General features: G+C 37.8%; 1 protein-coding gene across 3 annotated transcripts in view; it reads left to right on the top strand.

The window, feature by feature from the left end:
• The window catches only part of LOC134538306 (zinc finger FYVE domain-containing protein 26), a 138,562-nt gene that overhangs the window by 24,717 nt on the left and 90,192 nt on the right, over positions 1-23,653 (top strand). For all 3 annotated transcript variants that reach the window (XM_063379502.1, XM_063379503.1, XM_063379501.1), the window contains exons 10-13: positions 580-1,185; positions 1,475-1,740; positions 3,111-3,289; positions 4,286-4,444. In XM_063379502.1, the coding sequence (XP_063235572.1) occupies positions 580-1,185; positions 1,475-1,740; positions 3,111-3,289; positions 4,286-4,444 (1,210 nt within the window). The remainder of the gene's footprint in view (positions 1-579; positions 1,186-1,474; positions 1,741-3,110; positions 3,290-4,285; positions 4,445-23,653) is intronic.

The raw sequence follows: 23,653 nt of genomic DNA, 5'->3' as shown, positions 1-23,653 counted from the left end.
CTCCGTTGCGTTGCATATGTTGTAGATCTTTGTTATTTTGCCATGAAAACAATAATATGTAGCCGACATTGGTACAACAGGATAACTGATATTGTATGTATGATTTTAACAAATTTTACAAAATAAAAATGTTGTTAAAGTAGACCAATTTTGTGCCCGCAGGGGTGCTGGTGGCTGTGTGTGGGTTGTATAATGTGAAAACTTAAAGCATAGAGATATTGGTCACTTTCATTTTGTACAGTAATTTTAATAACTATTTGAAACAGTGAATATTTTCCTTTATAAAGAGACCACCTTTTTTATTAATACTTTTTTTTCCTGAGATTTATAAATCTATGTTAATAATAATATTAAATTTTTTAGTGATTCTTTAAAGTGAATTCATTTTTGAATCCAAATGAGTTCATAATGGAAAATACTGACGCCAGCCATTCCGTATCATCTTCAGGCTTTCCGCTCAAATATGTGCTGTGCATTTAGCAAAGTGGAATTTTCATTAAAATTACTATTACTATTTTTTTTATATCTCCTCCTCAAACTTGTGTAGTACCCCTATTTTTTTTTCTTATCGTTTTTCAGAGTGGAAATACTGGAGAACATTTTCTCCCTGTTGTTCCTGAGATTCGAAGATCTCCGGAACGAGAGCTCGTCGGAGAGCGGGAGCGACAGCGGGGAAGTGGAGGCGGCGGGGAAGGACGACCCGGTCCCGTCGGGACCCCCGTGGACGGCGAATGAGCTCGGGGACGTGTTCAGGGACGTGGCGGGCCCGTCCGCCTCGCTGAGCGACATACCTCTGATCAAGGCCAGCGTCTCCGAGTCGCGGTACTCGGGCTCGCGTGAGCAGCTCGCCGCCGACGCCCGGCCGTCGGACGTGCGGCCGCCGGAAGCGTCTGACGCCGGCCGCGGCAGGGGCGGGCGGGCGCGGGAGCCGCTCGACCGGAGGAGGAAGTCCGCGACATTGGGCAACTCGTCCAAGAGCACCAGCGACAGCAGCTGCGCGACGACCAGCCAGGGGTTCGTGTGCGGCAGGTTGGTCGTCCGCGACCTGGTCCACTGCCTCAAGGCCTGCCTCCTGGACACCAGCGCGTCGCTGTACGGCTCCCGATCGCACGAGGACCCGGCTGAGGATTCCCGAGACGTCCAGTCGTCCGTCAGGCCCGAGGAACTTCAGAAAAGACTGAACAGGTGCGTCACTGTGAGCCTCGCGTTCATTTGCGAAGTGTGAACGATGTTTCGAGCAGAGGCGTCACCCTGGCTTACGTTCTGCCGGGGGGGGGGGGGGGGGGGGGGGGTAATTTAATTTCGCAACAGCGTTGTAAAATAAAATAAAAAAATACAATTCCACAAACTATGATTTCGTATTTGCAAGCATGCTCGAAATTGTCTATTTAAGGATTAAAAATAGGTTTGTTTTTTGAGTAAAGTTTTTTTAGGGATACATCAGTGCCAGTGTTTTTTTTTTTTTTCCCCCCAGGTTAATCCAGTACGTGAGTGAAGCCGCGTGGCGCCTGGAACTGCTGACGGACTCGCAGTTCGCGAGCAGCTACGGCACGTACTCCGACTGCAAGGCGAGCCTCGCGAGGGAGAGCGTGTGGGCGTACCAGGGCGAGACGAGCTCCAGCGAGAGCGACGAGGAGGCGGCGGCCGGCGGCGGGGGAGCGCGCGGCGGCCGGGCCAAGCGCGGGGCCACCCAGGACCTGGAGAGGTCCAGCAGCTCTGGCGGTCTCTCTCTCGCCGCAGGTGCGTGGCTGTGCATTTCACTCCAGGCAACACTCAACTTGCTTATACATCATCAAGCATTGGCACAGATGTGAATGTGATAATTTTCCTATGAAAATTATTTGTTGGGGAAATTTTCTGGAAAATTGTAACCCAATTTTTCTTTTTTTCTATTACCGACATAGATTTACATAATTTAAGTAAGGTTGATATATGTTATACATAGGGACTGGAAAAATTTGCGAGTTTAATTACCTCCAGGATGAACTTCATAGTTCTACGTACGCTCTGTCAAATGTCACCCACCCATTGGCTGCTGTCTTGTGAGACGTTCCAACGTAGCAGCCTGTGATTCGTATAAAGCTTTGGTTGGGTGTTTCTCATTGGCCCAATGTCCTCCAGGTGAGTTGTGAGCCAATAGCAGAGGCAGCACTGAGGTATAACTATTTATATTTTAGCCTATCGCGAAACGAATTCGCAAATTTTTACGGTCTCTAGTTATACAATAATTTGTTTTCTGCATATTGGTACGTACCGTTTCAACAACAATTTTTTGTACAGCTATCTGTTGGTAGAGGTTTTCATGGGTCTTACCCAACTATCATGTGTTTTCAGTGAGCCATTTTGTTTTAAAGACAGTTGGATGTTTTGGTTTGTTCTGTTTGTATAAAACAGTTCATAAAATTTATTTGTGCGTTTCTCTGGAAATATAATTGGTTGGAAAATTTTCTGGTAAATTACAGAAAATTTCCCCAAAAATACATTTACTAAAACTAATATATCCGTGTCATTGGTCTTTAACAAGGTTGCACCCTTTGGCGAAATTACAAGTAATTGGGCGACCACTTGTTCACCTTGTTTATAACTGACTCAAGTGTCGTCAAGAGCGCTGTTATCAACGTGAAGCAGCTGTGTATGTTCTTCAAGGTACTTTGTCACCCAGTAAATCCGCATAATAATTGTGGCTCTAGCAATTGGGATCAGGGTTTAACTTTCTCGTTTACTTCAAGGTCCTTAACAAACGGATGCGGGGCAAAATTTTTGGACGGAACAGTGAATAAATGCATCAATGGGGGAAATCAAAGTGCATGGAGGATGAGAAACTAGAGTGCCATGAGAAAATAGTAAATTAGAGTGCCCTAACAAATTGGGAAATTGGCATGCCCCTGAGGAAACATACCGGCTCACTGCAAAGTCACCACATTACCCACATTAAAAAAAAATTGAGGGTCGAACTCCACCTTAGAATCAAACTTGGATCACCTTCGTCAACTGTTGAAAAGTTTCACTGGCCTAAAACTGCGTACATTTCAGCTTAATTTACTGTCCAGTAATCATCCAATGAAGTTGGCAAAACATGTATGAGTTATTCACCGCAGCGTGGGTTGCAGGCGGGGGCCCCAGTTCCAACAGCCATCGCAAGATGAAGTGGTCGAAGAGGCACTACCAACCTGCCCCGCTTCCGCACTCGCACGGGAACATCATCAGGCTGATGCTGTCCTCGCAGTCAAGCCTCGCGATCCGCTGCTTGACGCAAGGCGACCACGTCAAAGCGAGGGATGTCATTCAGGTTGTCAGCACAAATCATTCTGAAGTTTGTGCAAAGGAAGAGTTACATATTGGCCCGAATATAAGTCATACATTTTTTTACAAATTTTATAGACAAAAATGCACACCCAACTTATATGCTGGCATTTCAGAATTTGCAAAAAAACTACACACGCACGTTTGTGTGCATGTGCATACTCACTCTCGCTCACACTAGCTCACAAGCTCACTAAGCTTGCCTGGTCACTCACTCACTCACTCACTCACTCACTCACTCACTCACTCACTCACTCACTCACTCACAACCACGGTGCTGCCATCTGTAGCAGATGGCATGAATCTTTCACGAATACATTCATAGTATGTATTAACTGTGTAATCTAATGAATTTTAACAAGATGTGAAGTGTTTTAATCAAATTCCTTGGTATTTAGTATTTTTTCAAGTCTTATTTGCTTTTATCAGAGCCGTTTCATTATATAGTTTAACCTTTCGTTCTGGAAGTTGAATGATTCAGTAGTCAACATAGCTGCTCCGGAAGCAGCGGGAGCAAAAAAAAAAAGTTTGATTTGCATCGAGAAACTGTCGACATTATTGTTTTAAAGAATTCTACGTTAAATTTTCTCTCCGATTTTTGTGTTATAAGTGTATTTGAAACATAAGAATATGTGAATTTGCTCGTTACCAAGGTTAGATGTTACATATCTCTGGTAAGTACTGAAAGATTCGCTCACATATTTTTAAACAGTTATGTTAATCTGTTTTTTTTTTTCTTATCTGTACAGCATCTCATTACAACTTGTTTTGAATACCAGTATATTCATTTTTCGTTGGTGTTCCCGTTAAAACTACAGATATTTGATGAACCAGAAAATCGCTGATCAGGTATGGCCATGGTCCCGGATATGATGGAGCAAAGTCCTTCCACTGTACTAGAGATTCAGTTGTACTCGAGAGTTCAAGGATTCAATCGGACCGTTCCTAAAATAAATAAACGTGTATTTTTGTTTGGTTCCAGAAGTTTGACGTAGAAGGTAACTCCCTCGTTGCTGAAGTCAAGTTCACGGAGGCGTATCAGAACCTCAGGAATCGGCTTGAGGCGTGCTGCGCTGTTAAGGACCAGAGCTCCTATGGCAGCTGTGGGCAGTCGTCCGGATCATCTTTACCGTACAAGAAGGTAAATGACGTGCACTTGCTAACCAGTGTGGGCATATTCTATGTATAGTAGGTCCTCGACTAACGGACATTTGGTACAATGGACATTATGTGTTAATACCTTTAATTTGGCCAACGGACACCAAACTTGTTACCGCTGATGTTTCTTACCAAGCGCTGAACTGCATGTACACGTGAACAATGGTTGTCGAGGGGATGACACAACTGTTTTAAAAGAGTGTCTTCATATTTTCTCCCGTACCTGTAGAAAAGAAGGGTAGGACACTGCACTAATGTTTACGATGCACGTGGCAAATTAAACGACAGCCAGTTCACCCCTTCCACCGGCCCGTTCATCCCGTTATGACAAGGGATTCTGTGCAGGTCGTTCATCGACTTGCCGGACGGTGACGTAAACAAGCCATTCTACTCCAAACATTTTTGGAGTCCGCCATTAGTCATTCTCTATACAGGCACTGTGCGTTTGCTGTGTTTTTGCCCAAAATTAACAGATTAAGTTCCAATAGTGTTGTCTTTAGTGAAATCTTATTATGTGTGCATTTAATTCTACGTAGCTCAGAGTTACCGTATTCACTCGCGTAATGTCCGCCCTCGCATAATGTCCGCACCCTTTATTTATATATCCTTAAAAGAAAAAATTAAAAATTCGCATAATGTCCGCACCAGTCGTCTACGGCGGGCAACACAACTTTGGCCACCCCTAAAGGACGCAGTACGAATGGAAAGTTGACGGCTCTGTAAACAAAGCCGTGACCTTGAGCTGTCCTTTCTCTCCTGTTCTGAAAGGGTGGGGAAATTCGTTGAACTGAACAAAGCACGGTAACGGTAAACACAGCTGACCAATGACCAACACGCACGCAAGTTCAAGGCATGAGTGCGTAAAGGCCCCGCCCGCGTATAAGCCCCCCTCCTTGTTTTGTAAACATTTTTGAGAAAAAATGTAAAAACGCATTTTTCTGGGTTTATCTGAGGGCAGGGCAGCTTGGCATGCATCAAACAAGCCATGTATTGTGAGCGGCAGGAGGTGATTTTGTAAGCGGCAGTGATAGAGAGACTGCTATTATAGTTTGTCTGTTCTCAGTAGGACCGTCGTGAGGCATGCCAGACGTAAGCAGTTAGTCCTATCTCAAACGACATAAAGATAAAGAAAGCTGGTCTCGCCCTCGCTCGCTGCCGCTGTGTTGATGTGGAGTGTTGACGGTGAAGTAGAGGGGAAGTGAAGGAGGAAGGGAAGTGGGTCAAGGATTCTAACACTCCTTTGTCTGGTTGGCTGGCTAGCTGGCAGGAGGGAGGTTAAGCCACGCCTCTGCCTCTCTCCCCTCCTGTCTCAGCGCTGCCTCTGCCTCTCTCCCCCCCTGCGAAGTCGTTGCCTCTCTCTTCCTCCTGCCGCTTCGCTGCCTCCCCCGCCGTCCTCATTCGAACAAAGACGCACGACTTGAATAGAACACAAAATTTTTTATTTTTGTATTTTTCCTCGCATAATGTCCGCACCCCATTTTTTTGGCCATAAATGTGGTCAAATTACTGCGGACATTACGCGAGTGATTACGGTAGACAGATTTAGGCTTTAACTGCACGTTGTGCGATAATGACTGCTCAACAGGCTGGCCCTGCTGCTGCTCCATCATGGACGTTTAAGGGGAAATAGCCACTCGTCACGTGCGCTCTCTCTTTTCATGTTTTTCTTTCTCTCACCCTCACTCTTGACAAGGTCACCGTAACCAAGGGTTCGATTTTTTTGGCTGTTGCTGCGCTGCATTGCGTCATCCTGTAGAATACTGCTCGGCAAGTCACGAGCCAGTCTTAAAGTTTTTACATCACATCTAAATAATTTTTTTAACATTCATTACATACTGGGTTGTGTTTCTTTGCAATCAAATTATTATCAGTATTTTAATAAGTAGTATTACAGGGTGGCCACTCACCGGGAAACCCGGGAAAACCGGGATTTATCAGGGAAATCACGTTGATCGGGAATTATCAGGGAAATGTCAGGGAATTTTTTTAATAACCGGGAATTTTTTGTGTCATGTATATTTCCGCAGAGCTGCCAACCATTACGGATTTTCCGTAATTATTACGAATTTAACACCGAATTACGGAACATCGCTGGTTTATTACGGAAACGAGGCTTTGTGCTGCGCGGTAACGGAAAAAAAAAAATCCGTTTCTGGTGTGCGTGTTTCGTGAACGCAGTTCGAATACATCACGTGGCTGCGCAGATAACGGAACTAGTAAGTGTGCGCATGTACTGTCGAAATAAGTATATTAATTCTTGTGTCTTGAAATAGAAATGGTACGGTATTACGTCCGTTGTACGATACAACTAGTACATATTCTCGGACTTTTCGTTTGTTAGCTTCTTACATCACGATAATTTTTGTACGGTACTTTGGCTAACCTGTGTTGTGTACATTCTTGAAAGCCATTTTTTTTTCATCAAAGTGTTTTTGTCGTGTCTACAGACGTGAAACCTGTTTATGTTGTTCGATAGTGTTGTGTTCTTCAGTGCCGATTGTAGAAATGAAGCGTGTGACAGAACAATGTGTATCTGGGGCAAAAAAAAAAGAACGTTATTCTTCAGAACTTTCGCCAAACTATTCAAAAGAATGTCCTTGCTTGTCATCTTCAAATGTTTTGGAACGCCACGCGTTTTGTAATGTATGCACGTGTGACCGTGGTCAAGTAAATGCGCTGGACAGCAACAGCAAAACATGGCGCCATTCTGTATGGGAGGGAATTCTACTACACACGCTGAAAACATCCCTTTTTTAACATAATTTAACGAAAATAAAAGCATATAAAAGAAAGAAAAATGTATGAAATATACAACATAACAAAATATATGTACCATAATATAAACAAAAAAAGTTTTAAACAATAAAAAACTTAAATTGTTGAAATATCAAGATAAACACAGCCCATATATTTTACAAATTTCTTTATATTTAAACGTCTCCAGGACTCATGCCATGTATTGGCCGAACATCAGCCATGTACCAAATGAAAGCTGTCACCTTACTTAACAAAATATACTCATCAGAATTTTAGTCTGGGCCGACACTTTTAATGCCGACGGACAGCAACAAGATCGCGCGCCCAGTTTCACTTGCAGGCAATAGCTTCACCCGCCCATTACAGGCCTTGAAAAAACCATTTTACTTCTCCGTTAAAAAGTGAAATATGAAAATTCAACAACGAGGTCCTAAGCACAAGATATAAGGCTTTTTATTTAACCTAAAAAATTTGTCATTTAAAAACATTTTTTAAAATTATTTAAGGTCAAACAAAGTTCATATTTCAGAAAATGGCATTATATTATAACGACTCCAGGACTCATACCATGTATTGGCCGAACATCAGCCATATACCAACTGAAAGCTATCACCTTACTTAACAAAATATACTGTTCAGAATTTTTGTCTGGGCCGACACTTTTAATGCCGACGGACAGCAACAAGATCGCGCGCCCAGTTTTACTTGCAGGCAATAGCTTCACCCGCCCATTACAGGCCTTGAAAAAACCATTTTACTTCTCTGTTAAAATGTGAAAAATGAAAATCCAACAACGAGGTCCTAAACACAAGATGTGAGGCTTTTTATTTAAACTAAAAAATTTGTATTTTTAAAAACATTATTTAAAGTTATTTAAGGTAAAACAAAGTACATATTTCAAAAACTTGCATTATATTAAAGCGACTCCAGGACTCGTACCAAGTATTGGCCGAACATCAGCCATATACCAAATGAAAGCTGTCACCTTACTTAACAAAATATACTGTTCAGAATTTTTGTCTGGGCCGACACTTTTAATGCCGACGGACAGCAACAAGATCGCGCGCCCAGTTTCACTTGCAGGCAATAGCTTCACCCGCCCATTACAGGCCTTGAAAAAACCATTTTACTTCTCCGTTAAAAAGTGAAATATGAAAATTCAACAACGAGGTCCTAAACACAAGATATAAGGCTTTTTATTTAACCTAAAAAATTTGTAATTTAAAAACATTTTTTAAAATTATTTAAGGTCAAACAAAGTTCATATTTCAGAAAATGGCATTATATTATAACGACTCCAGGACTCATTCCATGTATTGGCCGAACATCAGCCATATACCAACTGAAAGCTGTCACCTTACTTAACAAAATATACTGTTCAGAATTTTTGTCTGGGCCGACACTTTTAATGCCGACGGACAGCAACAAGATCGCGCGCCCAGTTTTACTTGCAGGCAATAGCTTCACCCGCCCATTACAGGCCTTGAAAAACCCATTTTACTTCTCTGTTAAAATGTGAAAAATGAAAATCCAACAACGAGGTCCTAAACACAAGATATAAGGCTTTTTATTTAACCTAAAAAATTTGTTATTTAAAAACATTTTTTAAAATTATTTAAGGTCAAACAAAGTTCATATTTCAGAAAATGGCATTATATTATAACGACTCCAGGACTCATTCCATGTATTGGCCGAACATCAGCCATATACCAACTGAAAGCTGTCACCTTACTTAACAAAATATACTGTTCAGAATTTTTGTCTGGGCCGACACTTTTAATGCCGACGGACAGCAACAAGATCGCGCGCCCAGTTTTACTTGCAGGCAATAGCTTCACCCGCCCATTACAGGCCTTGAAAAAACCAGTTTACTTCTCTGTTAAAATGTGAAAAATGAAAATCCAACAACGAGGTCCTAAACACAATATGTGATGCTTTTTATTTAAACTAAAAAATTTGTATTTTTAAAAACATTATTTAAAGTTATTTAAGGTAAAACAAAGTACATATTTCAAAAACTTGCATTATATTAAAACGACTCCAGTACTCGTACCAAGTATTGGCCGAACATCAGCCATATACCAAATGAAAGCTGTCACCTTACTTAACAAAATATACTGTTCAGAATTTTTGTCTGGGCCGACACTTTTAATGACGACGGACAGCAACAAGATCGCGCGCCCAGTTTTACTTGCAGGCAATAGCTTCATGCGCCCATTACAGGACCTGAAAAAAAACATTTTATTTCTCTGTTTTAAACTGAAATATAAAAATCCACCTACAAGGTCCTAAACGCAAGATATGGCGCTTTGTATTTAATTTAAAAACTTAGTATTTGTTAATAGTATTATTAAAATTATTTAAGGTCAAATAAGGTACATATTTCAAATACTTGCATTATATTAAAACGACTCCAGTACTCATACCAAGTATTGGCCGAACATCAGCCATATACCAAATGAAAGCTGTCACCTTACTTAACAAAATATACTGTTCAGAATTTTTGTCTGGGCCGACAGTTTTAATGCCGACGGACAGCAACAAGATCGCGCGCCCAGTTTTACTTGCAGGCAATAGCTTCATGCGCCCATTACAGGACCTGAAAAAAAACATTTTATTTCTCTGTTTTAAACTGAAATATAAAAATCCACCTACAAGGTCCTAAACGCAAGATATGGCGCTTTGTATTTAATTTAAAAACTTAGTATTTGTTAATAGTATTATTAAAATTATTTAAGGTCAAATAAGGTACATATTTCAAATACTTGCATTATATTAAAACGACTCCAGTACTCATACCAAGTATTGGCCGAACATCAGCCATATACCAAATGAAAGCTGTCACCTTACTTAACAAAATATACTGTTCAGAATTTTTGTCTGGGCCGACACTTTTAATGCCGACGGACAGCAACAAGATCGCGCGCCCAGTTTCACTTGCAGGCAATAGCTTCACCCGCCCATTACAGGCCTCTAAAAAACCATTTTACTTCTCCGTTAAAAAGTGAAATATGAAAATTCAACAACGAGGTACTAAACACAAAATATAAGGCTTTTTATTTAACCTAAAAAATTTGTAATTTAAAAACATTTTTTAAAATTATTATAGGTCAAACAAAGTTCATATTTCAGAAAATGGCGTTATATTATAACGACTCCAGGACTCATACCAAGTATTGGCCGAACATCAGCCATATACCAAATGAAAGCTGTCACCTTACTTAACAAAATATACTGTTCAGAATTTTAGTCTGGGCCGACACTTTTAATGCTGATGGACAGCAACAAGATCGCGCGCCCAGTTTTACTTGCAGGCAATAGCTTCACCCGCCCATTACAGGCCTTGAAAAAACCAGTTTACTTCTCTGTTAAAATGTGAAAAATGAAAATCCAACAACGAGGTCCTAAACACAATATGTGAGGCTTTTTATTTAAACTAAAAAATTTGTATTTTTAAAAACATTATTTAAAGTTATTTAAGGTAAAACAAAGTACATATTTCAAATACTTGCATTATATTAAAACGACTCCAGTACTCATACCAAGTATTGGCCGAACATCAGCCATATACCAAATGAAAGCTGTCACCTTACTTAACAAAATATACTGTTCAGAATTTTTGTCTGGGCCGACACTTTTAATGCCGACGGACAGCAACAAGATCGCGCGCCCAGTTTCACTTGCAGGCAATAGCTTCACCCGCCCATTACAGGCCTTGAAAAAACCATTTTACTTCTCCGTTAAAAAGTGAAATATGAAAATTCAACAACGAGGTCCTAAACACAAGATATAAGGCTTTTTATTTAACCTAAAAAATTTGTAATTTAAAAACATTTTTTAAAATTATTTAAGGTCAAACAAAGTTCATATTTCAGAAAATGGCATTATATTATAACGACTCCAGGACTCATTCCATGTATTGGCCGAACATCAGCCATATACCAACTGAAAGCTGTCACCTTACTTAACAAAATATACTGTTCAGAATTTTTGTCTGGGCCGACACTTTTAATGCCGACGGACAGCAACAAGATCGCGCGCCCAGTTTTACTTGCAGGCAATAGCTTCACCCGCCCATTACAGGCCTTGAAAAACCCATTTTACTTCTCTGTTAAAATGTGAAAAATGAAAATCCAACAACGAGGTCCTAAACACAAGATATAAGGCTTTTTATTTAACCTAAAAAATTTGTTATTTAAAAACATTTTTTAAAATTATTTAAGGTCAAACAAAGTTCATATTTCAGAAAATGGCATTATATTATAACGACTCCAGGACTCATTCCATGTATTGGCCGAACATCAGCCATATACCAACTGAAAGCTGTCACCTTACTTAACAAAATATACTGTTCAGAATTTTTGTCTGGGCCGACACTTTTAATGCCGACGGACAGCAACAAGATCGCGCGCCCAGTTTTACTTGCAGGCAATAGCTTCACCCGCCCATTACAGGCCTTGAAAAAACCAGTTTACTTCTCTGTTAAAATGTGAAAAATGAAAATCCAACAACGAGGTCCTAAACACAATATGTGATGCTTTTTATTTAAACTAAAAAATTTGTATTTTTAAAAACATTATTTAAAGTTATTTAAGGTAAAACAAAGTACATATTTCAAAAACTTGCATTATATTAAAACGACTCCAGTACTCGTACCAAGTATTGGCCGAACATCAGCCATATACCAAATGAAAGCTGTCACCTTACTTAACAAAATATACTGTTCAGAATTTTTTTCTGGGCCGACACTTTTAATGACGACGGACAGCAACAAGATCGCGCGCCCAGTTTTACTTGCAGGCAATAGCTTCATGCGCCCATTACAGGACCTGAAAAAAAACATTTTATTTCTCTGTTTTAAACTGAAATATAAAAATCCACCTACAAGGTCCTAAACGCAAGATATGGCGCTTTGTATTTAATTTAAAAACTTAGTATTTGTTAATAGTATTATTAAAATTATTTAAGGTCAAATAAGGTACATATTTCAAATACTTGCATTATATTAAAACGACTCCAGTACTCATACCAAGTATTGGCCGAACATCAGCCATATACCAAATGAAAGCTGTCACCTTACTTAACAAAATATACTGTTCAGAATTTTTGTCTGGGCCGACAGTTTTAATGCCGACGGACAGCAACAAGATCGCGCGCCCAGTTTTACTTGCAGGCAATAGCTTCATGCGCCCATTACAGGACCTGAAAAAAAACATTTTATTTCTCTGTTTTAAACTGAAATATAAAAATCCACCTACAAGGTCCTAAACGCAAGATATGGCGCTTTGTATTTAATTTAAAAACTTAGTATTTGTTAATAGTATTATTAAAATTATTTAAGGTCAAATAAGGTACATATTTCAAATACTTGCATTATATTAAAACGACTCCAGTACTCATACCAAGTATTGGCCGAACATCAGCCATATACCAAATGAAAGCTGTCACCTTACTTAACAAAATATACTGTTCAGAATTTTTGTCTGGGCCGACACTTTTAATGCCGACGGACAGCAACAAGATCGCGCGCCCAGTTTCACTTGCAGGCAATAGCTTCACCCGCCCATTACAGGCCTCTAAAAAACCATTTTACTTCTCCGTTAAAAAGTGAAATATGAAAATTTAACAACGAGGTCCTAAACACAAAATATAAGGCTTTTTATTTAACCTAAAAAATTTGTAATTTAAAAACATTTTTTAAAATTATTATAGGTCAAACAAAGTTCATATTTCAGAAAATGGCGTTATATTATAACGACTCCAGGACTCATACCAAGTATTGGCCGAACATCAGCCATATACCAAATGAAAGCTGTCACCTTACTTAACAAAATATACTGTTCAGAATTTTAGTCTGGGCCGACACTTTTAATGCTGATGGACAGCAACAAGATCGCGCGCCCAGTTTTACTTGCAGGCAATAGCTTCACCCGCCCATTACAGGCCTTGAAAAAACCAGTTTACTTCTCTGTTAAAATGTGAAAAATGAAAATCCAACAACGAGGTCCTAAACACAATATGTGAGGCTTTTTATTTAAACTAAAAAATTTGTATTTTTAAAAACATTATTTAAAGTTATTTAAGGTAAAACAAAGTACATATTTCAAATACTTGCATTATATTAAAACGACTCCAGTACTCATACCAAGTATTGGCCGAACATCAGCCATATACCAAATGAAAGCTGTCACCTTACTTAACAAAATATACTGTTCAGAATTTTTGTCTGGGCCGACAGTTTTAATGCCGACGGACAGCAACAAGATCGCGCGCCCAGTTTTACTTGCAGGCAATAGCTTCATGCGCCCATTACAGGACCTGAAAAAAAACATTTTATTCTCTGTTTTAAACTGAAATATAAAAATCCACCTACAAGGTCCTAAACGCAAGATATGGCGCTTTGTATTTAATTTAAAAACTTAGTATTTGTTAATAGTATTATTAAAATTATTTAAGGTCAAATAAGGTACATATTTCAAATACTTGCATTATATTAAAACGACTCCAGTACTCATACCAAGTATTGGCCGAACATCAGCCATATACCAAATGAAAGCTGTCACCTTACTTAACAAAATATACTGTTCAGAATTTTTGTCTGGGCCGACACTTTTAATGCCGACGGACAGCAACAAGATCGCGCGCCCAGTTTCACTTGCAGGCAATAGCTTCACCCGCCCATTACAGGCCTCTAAAAAACCATTTTACTTCTCCGTTAAAAAGTGAAATATGAAAATTCAACAACGAGGTCCTAAACACAAAATATAAGGCTTTTTATTTAACCTAAAAAATTTGTAATTTAAAAACATTTTTTAAAATTATTATAGGTCAAACAAAGTTCATATTTCAGAAAATGGCGTTATATTATAACGACTCCAGGACTCATACCAAGTATTGGCCGAACATCAGCCATATACCAAATGAAATCTGTCACCTTACTTAACAAAATATACTGTTCAGAATTTTAGTCTGGGCCGACACTTTTAATGCTGATGGACAGCAACAAGATCGCGCGCCCAGTTTTACTTGCAGGCAATAGCTTCACCCGCCCATTACAGGCCTTGAAAAAACCAGTTTACTTCTCTGTTAAAATGTGAAAAATGAAAATCCAACAACGAGGTCCTAAACACAATATGTGAGGCTTTTTATTTAAACTAAAAAATTTGTATTTTTAAAAACATTATTTAAAGTTATTTAAGGTAAAACAAAGTACATATTTCAAAAACTTGCATTATATTAAAACGACTCCAGTACTCGTACCAAGTATTGGCCGAACATCAGCCATATACCAAATGAAAGCTGTCACCTTACTTAACAAAATATACTCATCAGAATTTTAGTCTGGGCCGACACTTTTAATGCCGACGGACAGCAACAAGATCGCGCGCCCAGTTTCACTTGCAGGCAATAGCTTCACCCGCCCATTACAGGCCTTGAAAAAACCATTTTACTTCTCCGTTAAAAAGTGAAATATGAAAATTCAACAACGAGGTCCTAAGCACAAGATATAAGGCTTTTTATTTAACCTAAAAAATTTGTCATTTAAAAACATTTTTTAAAATTATTTAAGGTCAAACAAAGTTCATATTTCAGAAAATGGCATTATATTATAACGACTCCAGGACTCATACCATGTATTGGCCGAACATCAGCCATATACCAACTGAAAGCTATCACCTTACTTAACAAAATATACTGTTCAGAATTTTTGTCTGGGCCGACACTTTTAATGCCGACGGACAGCAACAAGATCGCGCGCCCAGTTTTACTTGCAGGCAATAGCTTCACCCGCCCATTACAGGCCTTGAAAAAACCATTTTACTTCTCTGTTAAAATGTGAAAAATGAAAATCCAACAACGAGGTCCTAAACACAAGATGTGAGGCTTTTTATTTAAACTAAAAAATTTGTATTTTTAAAAACATTATTTAAAGTTATTTAAGGTAAAACAAAGTACATATTTCAAAAACTTGCATTATATTAAAGCGACTCCAGGACTCGTACCAAGTATTGGCCGAACATCAGCCATATACCAAATGAAAGCTGTCACCTTACTTAACAAAATATACTGTTCAGAATTTTTGTCTGGGCCGACACTTTTAATGCCGACGGACAGCAACAAGATCGCGCGCCCAGTTTCACTTGCAGGCAATAGCTTCACCCGCCCATTACAGGCCTTGAAAAAACCATTTTACTTCTCCGTTAAAAAGTGAAATTAGAAAATTCAACAACGAGGTCCTAAACACAAGATATAAGGCTTTTTATTTAACCTAAAAAATTTGTAATTTAAAAACATTTTTTAAAATTATTTAAGGTCAAACAAAGTTCATATTTCAGAAAATGGCATTATATTATAACGACTCCAGGACTCATTCCATGTATTGGCCGAACATCAGCCATATACCAACTGAAAGCTGTCACCTTACTTAACAAAATATACTGTTCAGAATTTTTGTCTGGGCCGACACTTTTAATGCCGACGGACAGCAACAAGATCGCGCGCCCAGTTTTACTTGCAGGCAATAGCTTCACCCGCCCATTACAGGCCTTGAAAAACCCATTTTACTTCTCTGTTAAAATGTGAAAAATGAAAATCCAACAACGAGGTCCTAAACACAAGATATAAGGCTTTTTATTTAACCTAAAAAATTTGTTATTTAAAAACATTTTTTAAAATTATTTAAGGTCAAACAAAGTTCATATTTCAGAAAATGGCATTATATTATAACGACTCCAGGACTCATTCCATGTATTGGCCGAACATCAGCCATATACCAACTGAAAGCTGTCACCTTACTTAACAAAATATACTGTTCAGAATTTTTGTCTGGGCCGACACTTTTAATGCCGACGGACAGCAACAAGATCGCGCGCCCAGTTTTACTTGCAGGCAATAGCTTCACCCGCCCATTACAGGCCTTGAAAAAACCAGTTTACTTCTCTGTTAAAATGTGAAAAATGAAAATCCAACAACGAGGTCCTAAACACAATATGTGATGCTTTTTATTTAAACTAAAAAATTTGTATTTTTAAAAACATTATTTAAAGTTATTTAAGGTAAAACAAAGTACATATTTCAAAAACTTGCATTATATTAAAACGACTCCAGTACTCGTACCAAGTATTGGCCGAACATCAGCCATATACCAAATGAAAGCTGTCACCTTACTTAACAAAATATACTGTTCAGAATTTTTGTCTGGGCCGACACTTTTAATGACGACGGACAGCAACAAGATCGCGCGCCCAGTTTTACTTGCAGGCAATAGCTTCATGCGCCCATTACAGGACCTGAAAAAAAAACATTTTATTTCTCTGTTTTAAACTGAAATATAAAAATCCACCTACAAGGTCCTAAACGCAAGATATGGCGCTTTGTATTTAATTTAAAAACTTAGTATTTGTTAATAGTATTATTAAAATTATTTAAGGTCAAATAAGGTACATATTTCAAATACTTGCATTATATTAAAACGACTCCAGTACTCATACCAAGTATTGGCCGAACATCAGCCATATACCAAATGAAAGCTGTCACCTTACTTAACAAAATATACTGTTCAGAATTTTTGTCTGGGCCGACAGTTTTAATGCCGACGGACAGCAACAAGATCGCGCGCCCAGTTTTACTTGCAGGCAATAGCTTCATGCGCCCATTACAGGACCTGAAAAAAAACATTTTATTTCTCTGTTTTAAACTGAAATATAAAAATCCACCTACAAGGTCCTAAACGCAAGATATGGCGCTTTGTATTTAATTTAAAAACTTAGTATTTGTTAATAGTATTATTAAAATTATTTAAGGTCAAATAAGGTACATATTTCAAATACTTGCATTATATTAAAACGACTCCAGTACTCATACCAAGTATTGGCCGAACATCAGCCATATACCAAATGAAAGCTGTCACCTTACTTAACAAAATACACTGTTCAGAATTTTTGTCTGGGCCGACACTTTTAATGCCGACGGACAGCAACAAGATCGCGCGCCCAGTTTCACTTGCAGGCAATAGCTTCACCCGCCCATTACAGGCCTCTAAAAAACCATTTTACTTCTCCGTTAAAAAGTGAAATATGAAAATTCAACAACGAGGTCCTAAACACAAAATATAAGGCTTTTTATTTAACCTAAAAAATTTGTAATTTAAAAACATTTTTTAAAATTATTATAGGTCAAACAAAGTTCATATTTCAGAAAATGGCGTTATATTATAACGACTCCAGGACTCATACCAAGTATTGGCCGAACATCAGCCATATACCAAATGAAAGCTGTCACCTTACTTAACAAAATATACTGTTCAGAATTTTAGTCTGGGCCGACACTTTTAATGCTGATGGACAGCAACAAGATCGCGCGCCCAGTTTTACTTGCAGGCAATAGCTTCACCCGCCCATTACAGGCCTTGAAAAAACCAGTTTACTTCTCTGTTAAAATGTGAAAAATGAAAATCCAACAACGAGGTCCTAAACACAATATGTGAGGCTTTTTATTTAAACTAAAAAATTTGTATTTTTAAAAACATTATTTAAAGTTATTTAAGGTAAAACAAAGTACATATTTCAAAAACTTGCATTATATTAAAACGACTCCAGTACTCGTACCAAGTATTGGCCGAACATCAGCCATATACCAAATGAAAGCTGTCACCTTACTTAACAAAATATACTGTTCAGAATTTTTGTCTGGGCCGACACTTTTAATGCCGACGGACAGCAACAAGATCGCGCGCCCAGTTTTACTTGCAGGCAATAGCTTCATGCGCCCATTACAGGACCTGAAAAAACCATTTTATTTCTCTGTTTTAAACTGAAATATAAAAATCCACCTACAAGGTCCTAAACGCAAGATGTGAGGCTTTTTATTAAACTAAAAAATTTGTATTTTTAAAAACATTATTTAAAGTTATTTAAGGTAAAACAAAGTACATATTTCAGAAAATGGCATTATATTATAACGACTCCAGGACTCATACCATGTATTGGCCGAACATCAGCCATATACCAACTGAAAGCTGTCACCTTACTTAACAAAATATACTGTTCAGAATTTTTGTCTGGGCCGACAGTTTTAATGCCGACGGACAGCAACAAGATCGCGCGCTCAGTTTTACTTGCAGGCAATAGCTTCATGCGCCCATTACAGGACCTGAAAAAACCATTTTATTTCTCTGTTTTAAACTGAAATATAAAAATCCACCTACAAGGTCCTAAACGCAAGATATGGCGCTTTGTATTTAATTTAAAAACTTAGTATTTGTTAATAGTATTATTAAAATTATTTAAGGTCAAATAAGGTACATATTTCAAATACTTGCATTATATTAAAACGACTCCAGTACTCATATCAAGTATTGGCCGAACATCAGCCATATACCAAATGAAAGCTGTCACCTTACTTAACAAAATATACTGTTCAGAATTTTTGTCTGGGCCGACAGTTTTAATGCCGACGGACAGCAACAAGATCGCGCGCCCAGTTTTACTTGCAGGCAATAGCTTCACCCGCCCATTACAGGACCTGAAAAAACCATTTTTTTCTCCGTTCAGAAACTGAAATAAAAAATTCCAACTACGGGATCCTAAACTAAATGTGTAAGGCTTGTTATTTAACTAATTGTATTAGTATCCTTAACAGTATTTTTTTATATATTTAAGGTCTAACAAGGTACATATTTCAAAAACTGGCATTATATGATAACGAGTCTAGGACTGATAGCAAGTATTGGTCGAACATCAGCCATGTATCAAATGAATGCTGAAATCTTTCTTAACAAAATATTCCTATCATAATTTTTTACTTGGCCGACACTTTTAATGCCGACGGTCCTCAACAAGTTCTTACGCCCTGTTTTCCTTGCAGGCAATAGCTTCACCCGACAAATATGTTGATATTTTTATTTATTTCATTATATTTGAACCACTATTATAGATTTTATTATTTATTGCATACTTAATTATTGTATATAAGTTTTTGATATGTCTTACTAATACTGCAAGGGGTGGAAAATTTTCAATCTGCGCTGCCATCGGAAGAGGACGTGTTGTGGAGCTGCTCCAAGGGTTTATGACGAGCGCAACGACCCGACCTTTCAAAGTATAAAGAAAGGTTTCCTTTCTGCTAAGACGCTCAGGCTATAAAAGTGTCAACTCATCTATAAACTTATAGTCACCCGACTTGGCTACACCCGGGAAGCTAACATCCCTATAGCCTTCTTGTCGTCGGGCGTACATTCGCTAGCTCCGCTCGCGCGTGCTGTCGGCCGGGAGTGCCCTGCGTCCTTGGGAATCACCTAAGGCGTGCAGTTCACCGAAGGGGATTTGATGCGGGAACCGTAGCGTTTACTCACGGCATGCGCGGGGTGTGTCGCCCTGCCCAGGCCCTTGTCTAGGAAATACAAAAAGAATCACAAATCTGTGAAAAATTTGTCCATAGCTGAATTTCTGCCAATTGTTAGAGTTGACTATGCTTAATAACATACCTGAAGTTTACCGTTGTAGACCTTATGCGTATCACCGAAAACGTGCAGTTAAGTCCTAGAAGTTAGAGTCTTACAGCAGTCCATTAAAATGATTCCCGTTTACGCAGTTAATAACGTAGACTCTCTGTAAGTGCATAAAAATAATCCAGATACACTATTCAACACGATCACGTTAAAAAAATTCAATGTTGAATAAAAAGTTGAAACAAAGTCGATAACGTTATTGATAATGTTTTTTTTTTAAACATTCATTGAAATAAAAGTATGATTTACATACAAAACAAGGGTCGGCGTGTGTGCCGTCCTGCGGCGGTGCTTTGGTCGCAGCAAGCCGGCGCGACGAGCGTTGCACGCGACCTTCATGGCCAAGTTTCAAAGTTCCGAAGATTTAGTTTAGGGATTGCTGCAGATATGTTACGTTTATTCGATTTAACAAAAAATCAGTTAAATTATCGCAAATAAGATAATAATCTAATATTTTTTCTTAAGTTATGATGGCTCCATAAAGTTGCAATAAACAATTTTGTTAGAACTTGTCAACAGGAACACCCAAAAATACCAAGTTTAACAATTATGTATACAAATATCTAAAAAAAATTGGGAAAGCTTTCCTTCTCATAAAGAACGATTTAAGCTTTTATTTTTTATTTGACTAAATCTGTTTGAAATGGGAAAATCGAAACACTAATGAACTTTAAAGTAATAACTCTAGGCATCGGACGCATGACGTCACATTTGAGATGAGGCACAATATCAATATTTGAGAGCATGTTTTCAGTTCGTAAACTTAAAAAAAAATGCTTTAGTAAAGACTGAAAAACCAGATTAGAAAAACTAAGTAAAGAATTCAAAATTAATACCAATACTAATCAACAAATAAATATATGATAGTTATTGTCTTATTCTATTACTTCAGTAACGTAATCTATTTTTTATCCAGGCTTCATGGTCTATTAGAAACAAAACATTTACAGTTTTCATAGCGCCCATAAAGGTTTGTGGTTTTTATCTTAGGTAAATATTTTCATTCTGATGTATTGTAATAAAATCAAATAAACTTTTGCATCTACTTACATTAGTTAATTGGAGGAATTTACTAGCGATTTTTATCTTTATTTTTAATATCTTTGTTGCCTGTGACTAAAACACTCCAACACAAACGACTTTAGCATGAAGCCTAGAGCAGTACACATTGCGACGCTCTAACGGCTCTAGCGACCCAATAGGTTATTGTAGACAACTAAATATATACCATTTAAAAACTAATAAATATCAAGAAACTTAATTTAAAAGACTTTCAAGTTCCTGTAGTTTATATATATATATATATATATATATATATATATATATATTAATTCCTGCGATTTTGTAAAAAAAAAAACATTTCGCAAAATTTTGTTGATACAACTTTCTTATTTTGCATTATATATATATATATATATTAATTCCTGCGATTTTGTAAAAATTTGTGTATATATATATACACACACACACTTCTAAACTTTCAAAAGTATAAAAGATTTTGAAAACTAATTTTATGTGATAACTGAGAAGATACAATAATAAAAACGTTTGTAGAATTCATATTTGTAGAGCGCAACAAGGAGCTAAGATTTAGGACATAACCGCTAGTTTTCTGAGTGATGCACAAGGTATGGGGCGATAAACTGTTGATATGTTACTACAGAACGTTGATTCTAACTCTACTAAATAAATTCAGCGTTTATGTTTTTTTTATATTAAAAGTGTTAGTTTCCTAAGAGCTAAATTCACCGCAGCCCAAGTGACTTCAGCACCTCCCGCAGTAGAATAGGCCTACACATTACGCCGCTCGGAACGCTTCAGCGCCAGCGGGCAGATCAATGGAGTCACACTCTTAAGCAATATACCATTTGTTAAAGCTTAAAAAATATGCAACTTCGTTGGTTTAAATGAATTTTACGTGGGGCCTTTCATGTTTATGTAATTGTATTTTTATTTTCTTAAATTAAAAAAAAATTGGTTGTCTGTAAAGTCGGTTTATGGACGATAGTTTAACGTGACGTCATAACAAAATATTGATGAAATGATTGCATACTTTTATGAATAAAATTGAATCAATTTTATTGAATTATCACTATTTTGTATTGATACAAAGAAGGAGTGAAATGAAATCTACTACCTATTTAATGAAAATATATTTAATCTTTATAAATGTGTTTGTTTTTAACAATTGAAGTTAAGTTCCTAGAACATTTTGGGCTTCATTATGAGATTATACTATAGAAATTGCATTTACAAAATTTATTTTTGTGGGTCAATGCAAGAAATTGTAACTTAGGCCTTAACTGCACGATTTTGGTACAACGCACAGGGTTTGCAGCGGTAAACTTTTGATATTGCTGCTGTACAAAATTTCAGGTTTTATGTAATTTTCCATATGTTAAAAAACTTTGTTTCCTAAGACCAAAATTTGTTCCGACCCGAGCGACTTAAGCACCCACACGGTAGGATACACACTACGACGCTCGGAACCTTTCAGAGGCCCGGTCAGTTGAGTCAGAGAATTAACCAATATACCATTTTAAAGCTTTAAAAATATGCAACAACGTTTGTAAAAGTGATTATTACGGCGGACCATATATCTTTATGTTAATCGTGTTTTTAATTCTTTCGTTGTGAATAAAAGACACTTCTTATTACTTCATCGATTAATATCGTACCTTTAGTATTAACATTTTGAAAATGTTTTAACATAAATGTGTAAAATGGTGTTTCTAGATTATTTGGATGCATTTACGGAGAGTCTACGTTAATAACTGCGTATACGCGAATCATTTTAATGAACTGCTGTAAGTCGCTGCCATCTAGGACTTAACTGCACGTTTTCGGTGATACGTACAAGGTCTACAGCAGTAAACTTTCGGTATGTTATTAAGCATAGTAGGCTCTACCACTGTGCAAAAATTCAGCTTTGGGCAAATTTTTCACAGATTGAAAGCTTTGTTTCGTGGACGACTCGGGGTGCTCGCCTCGCAACAAGAACCGGGGGCGACAGCTGCAGGCACTCTGGAGCCGGGGCGCCCGCCCGGGCTGTGTGCCTGCGGGGAGGGCGTAGAGGCAGTCAGTCACGCCCTGGAGGTTTCCAATACAGGAGCTCTTTGTTGGGAATATAGTGAATACCAACTCGCGGACAATTCGGCGGAAGTCGCTGTTGTATCGTCGGCCCTGAGAAGATCAGTGGAAGCCGATTTTTCAAGTCGATAATGGGAAAGGAACGAGAATATTATAATAATACAAATTTGACAAAAAGTTGCGTGTAAAATGTTACACTACCAAAGCGTTGTGCTCTTATTTATGACAACTTGGTATTGTTCTACGTGGTGAGAACAAAACATGCAACACGCTTTGTTGCTGGTAAGACGAGAGTCGTAGCGCCAAGGTGCCATCCTTAAGGACGCGGTTCAGGTGTATAATACATTTTCTGCCATTGCGATAGTTCACTGTTATTCTATTTGAAAACGGGAAAACTTCTATTGCTGCCTATTCGAAGACTTAACTTTGCTATTGCAATTAAAGCTAACGATAATTAGATAAAATAACTTTTAACTCTAAAAATAGGAGCTAGAGTATGAGTCAAAATGCTGTCAATCAGTGTTGTTATGTAACAGATACCTAACATTTTATTCATACATGATAATCAAAATATGTAGTTTCATTGTTTTTCTAAAGTATTATCCCTAAAGTCTCCTACAGATACAATTGGATCATAGTGCTCCATTAATGAGGAAATAATTATTTTCTTTATTTTGGTGAATACATGTGATGACAAAATTAAAATTTTTAAGTGAAATAAGTATAAATACTGCTAAGAGTAAAAGAAGTTTTATGGATTACTTAGATGCTTTGTGCGTTTCCTTTTTTTTCTTAACCTAACTAAAACCAAATGTATTTGGGAGGGGTCTGGGTTAG

The sequence above is a fragment of the Bacillus rossius genome, chromosome 13 (genome assembly GCF_032445375.1).
Source record: "Bacillus rossius redtenbacheri isolate Brsri chromosome 13, Brsri_v3, whole genome shotgun sequence".
NCBI classification, from domain to species: Eukaryota; Metazoa; Arthropoda; class Insecta; order Phasmatodea; family Bacillidae; genus Bacillus; species Bacillus rossius.
Note: the sequence above shows the minus strand (reverse complement) of the source record. Positions and strands in the feature narration are given on the sequence as shown.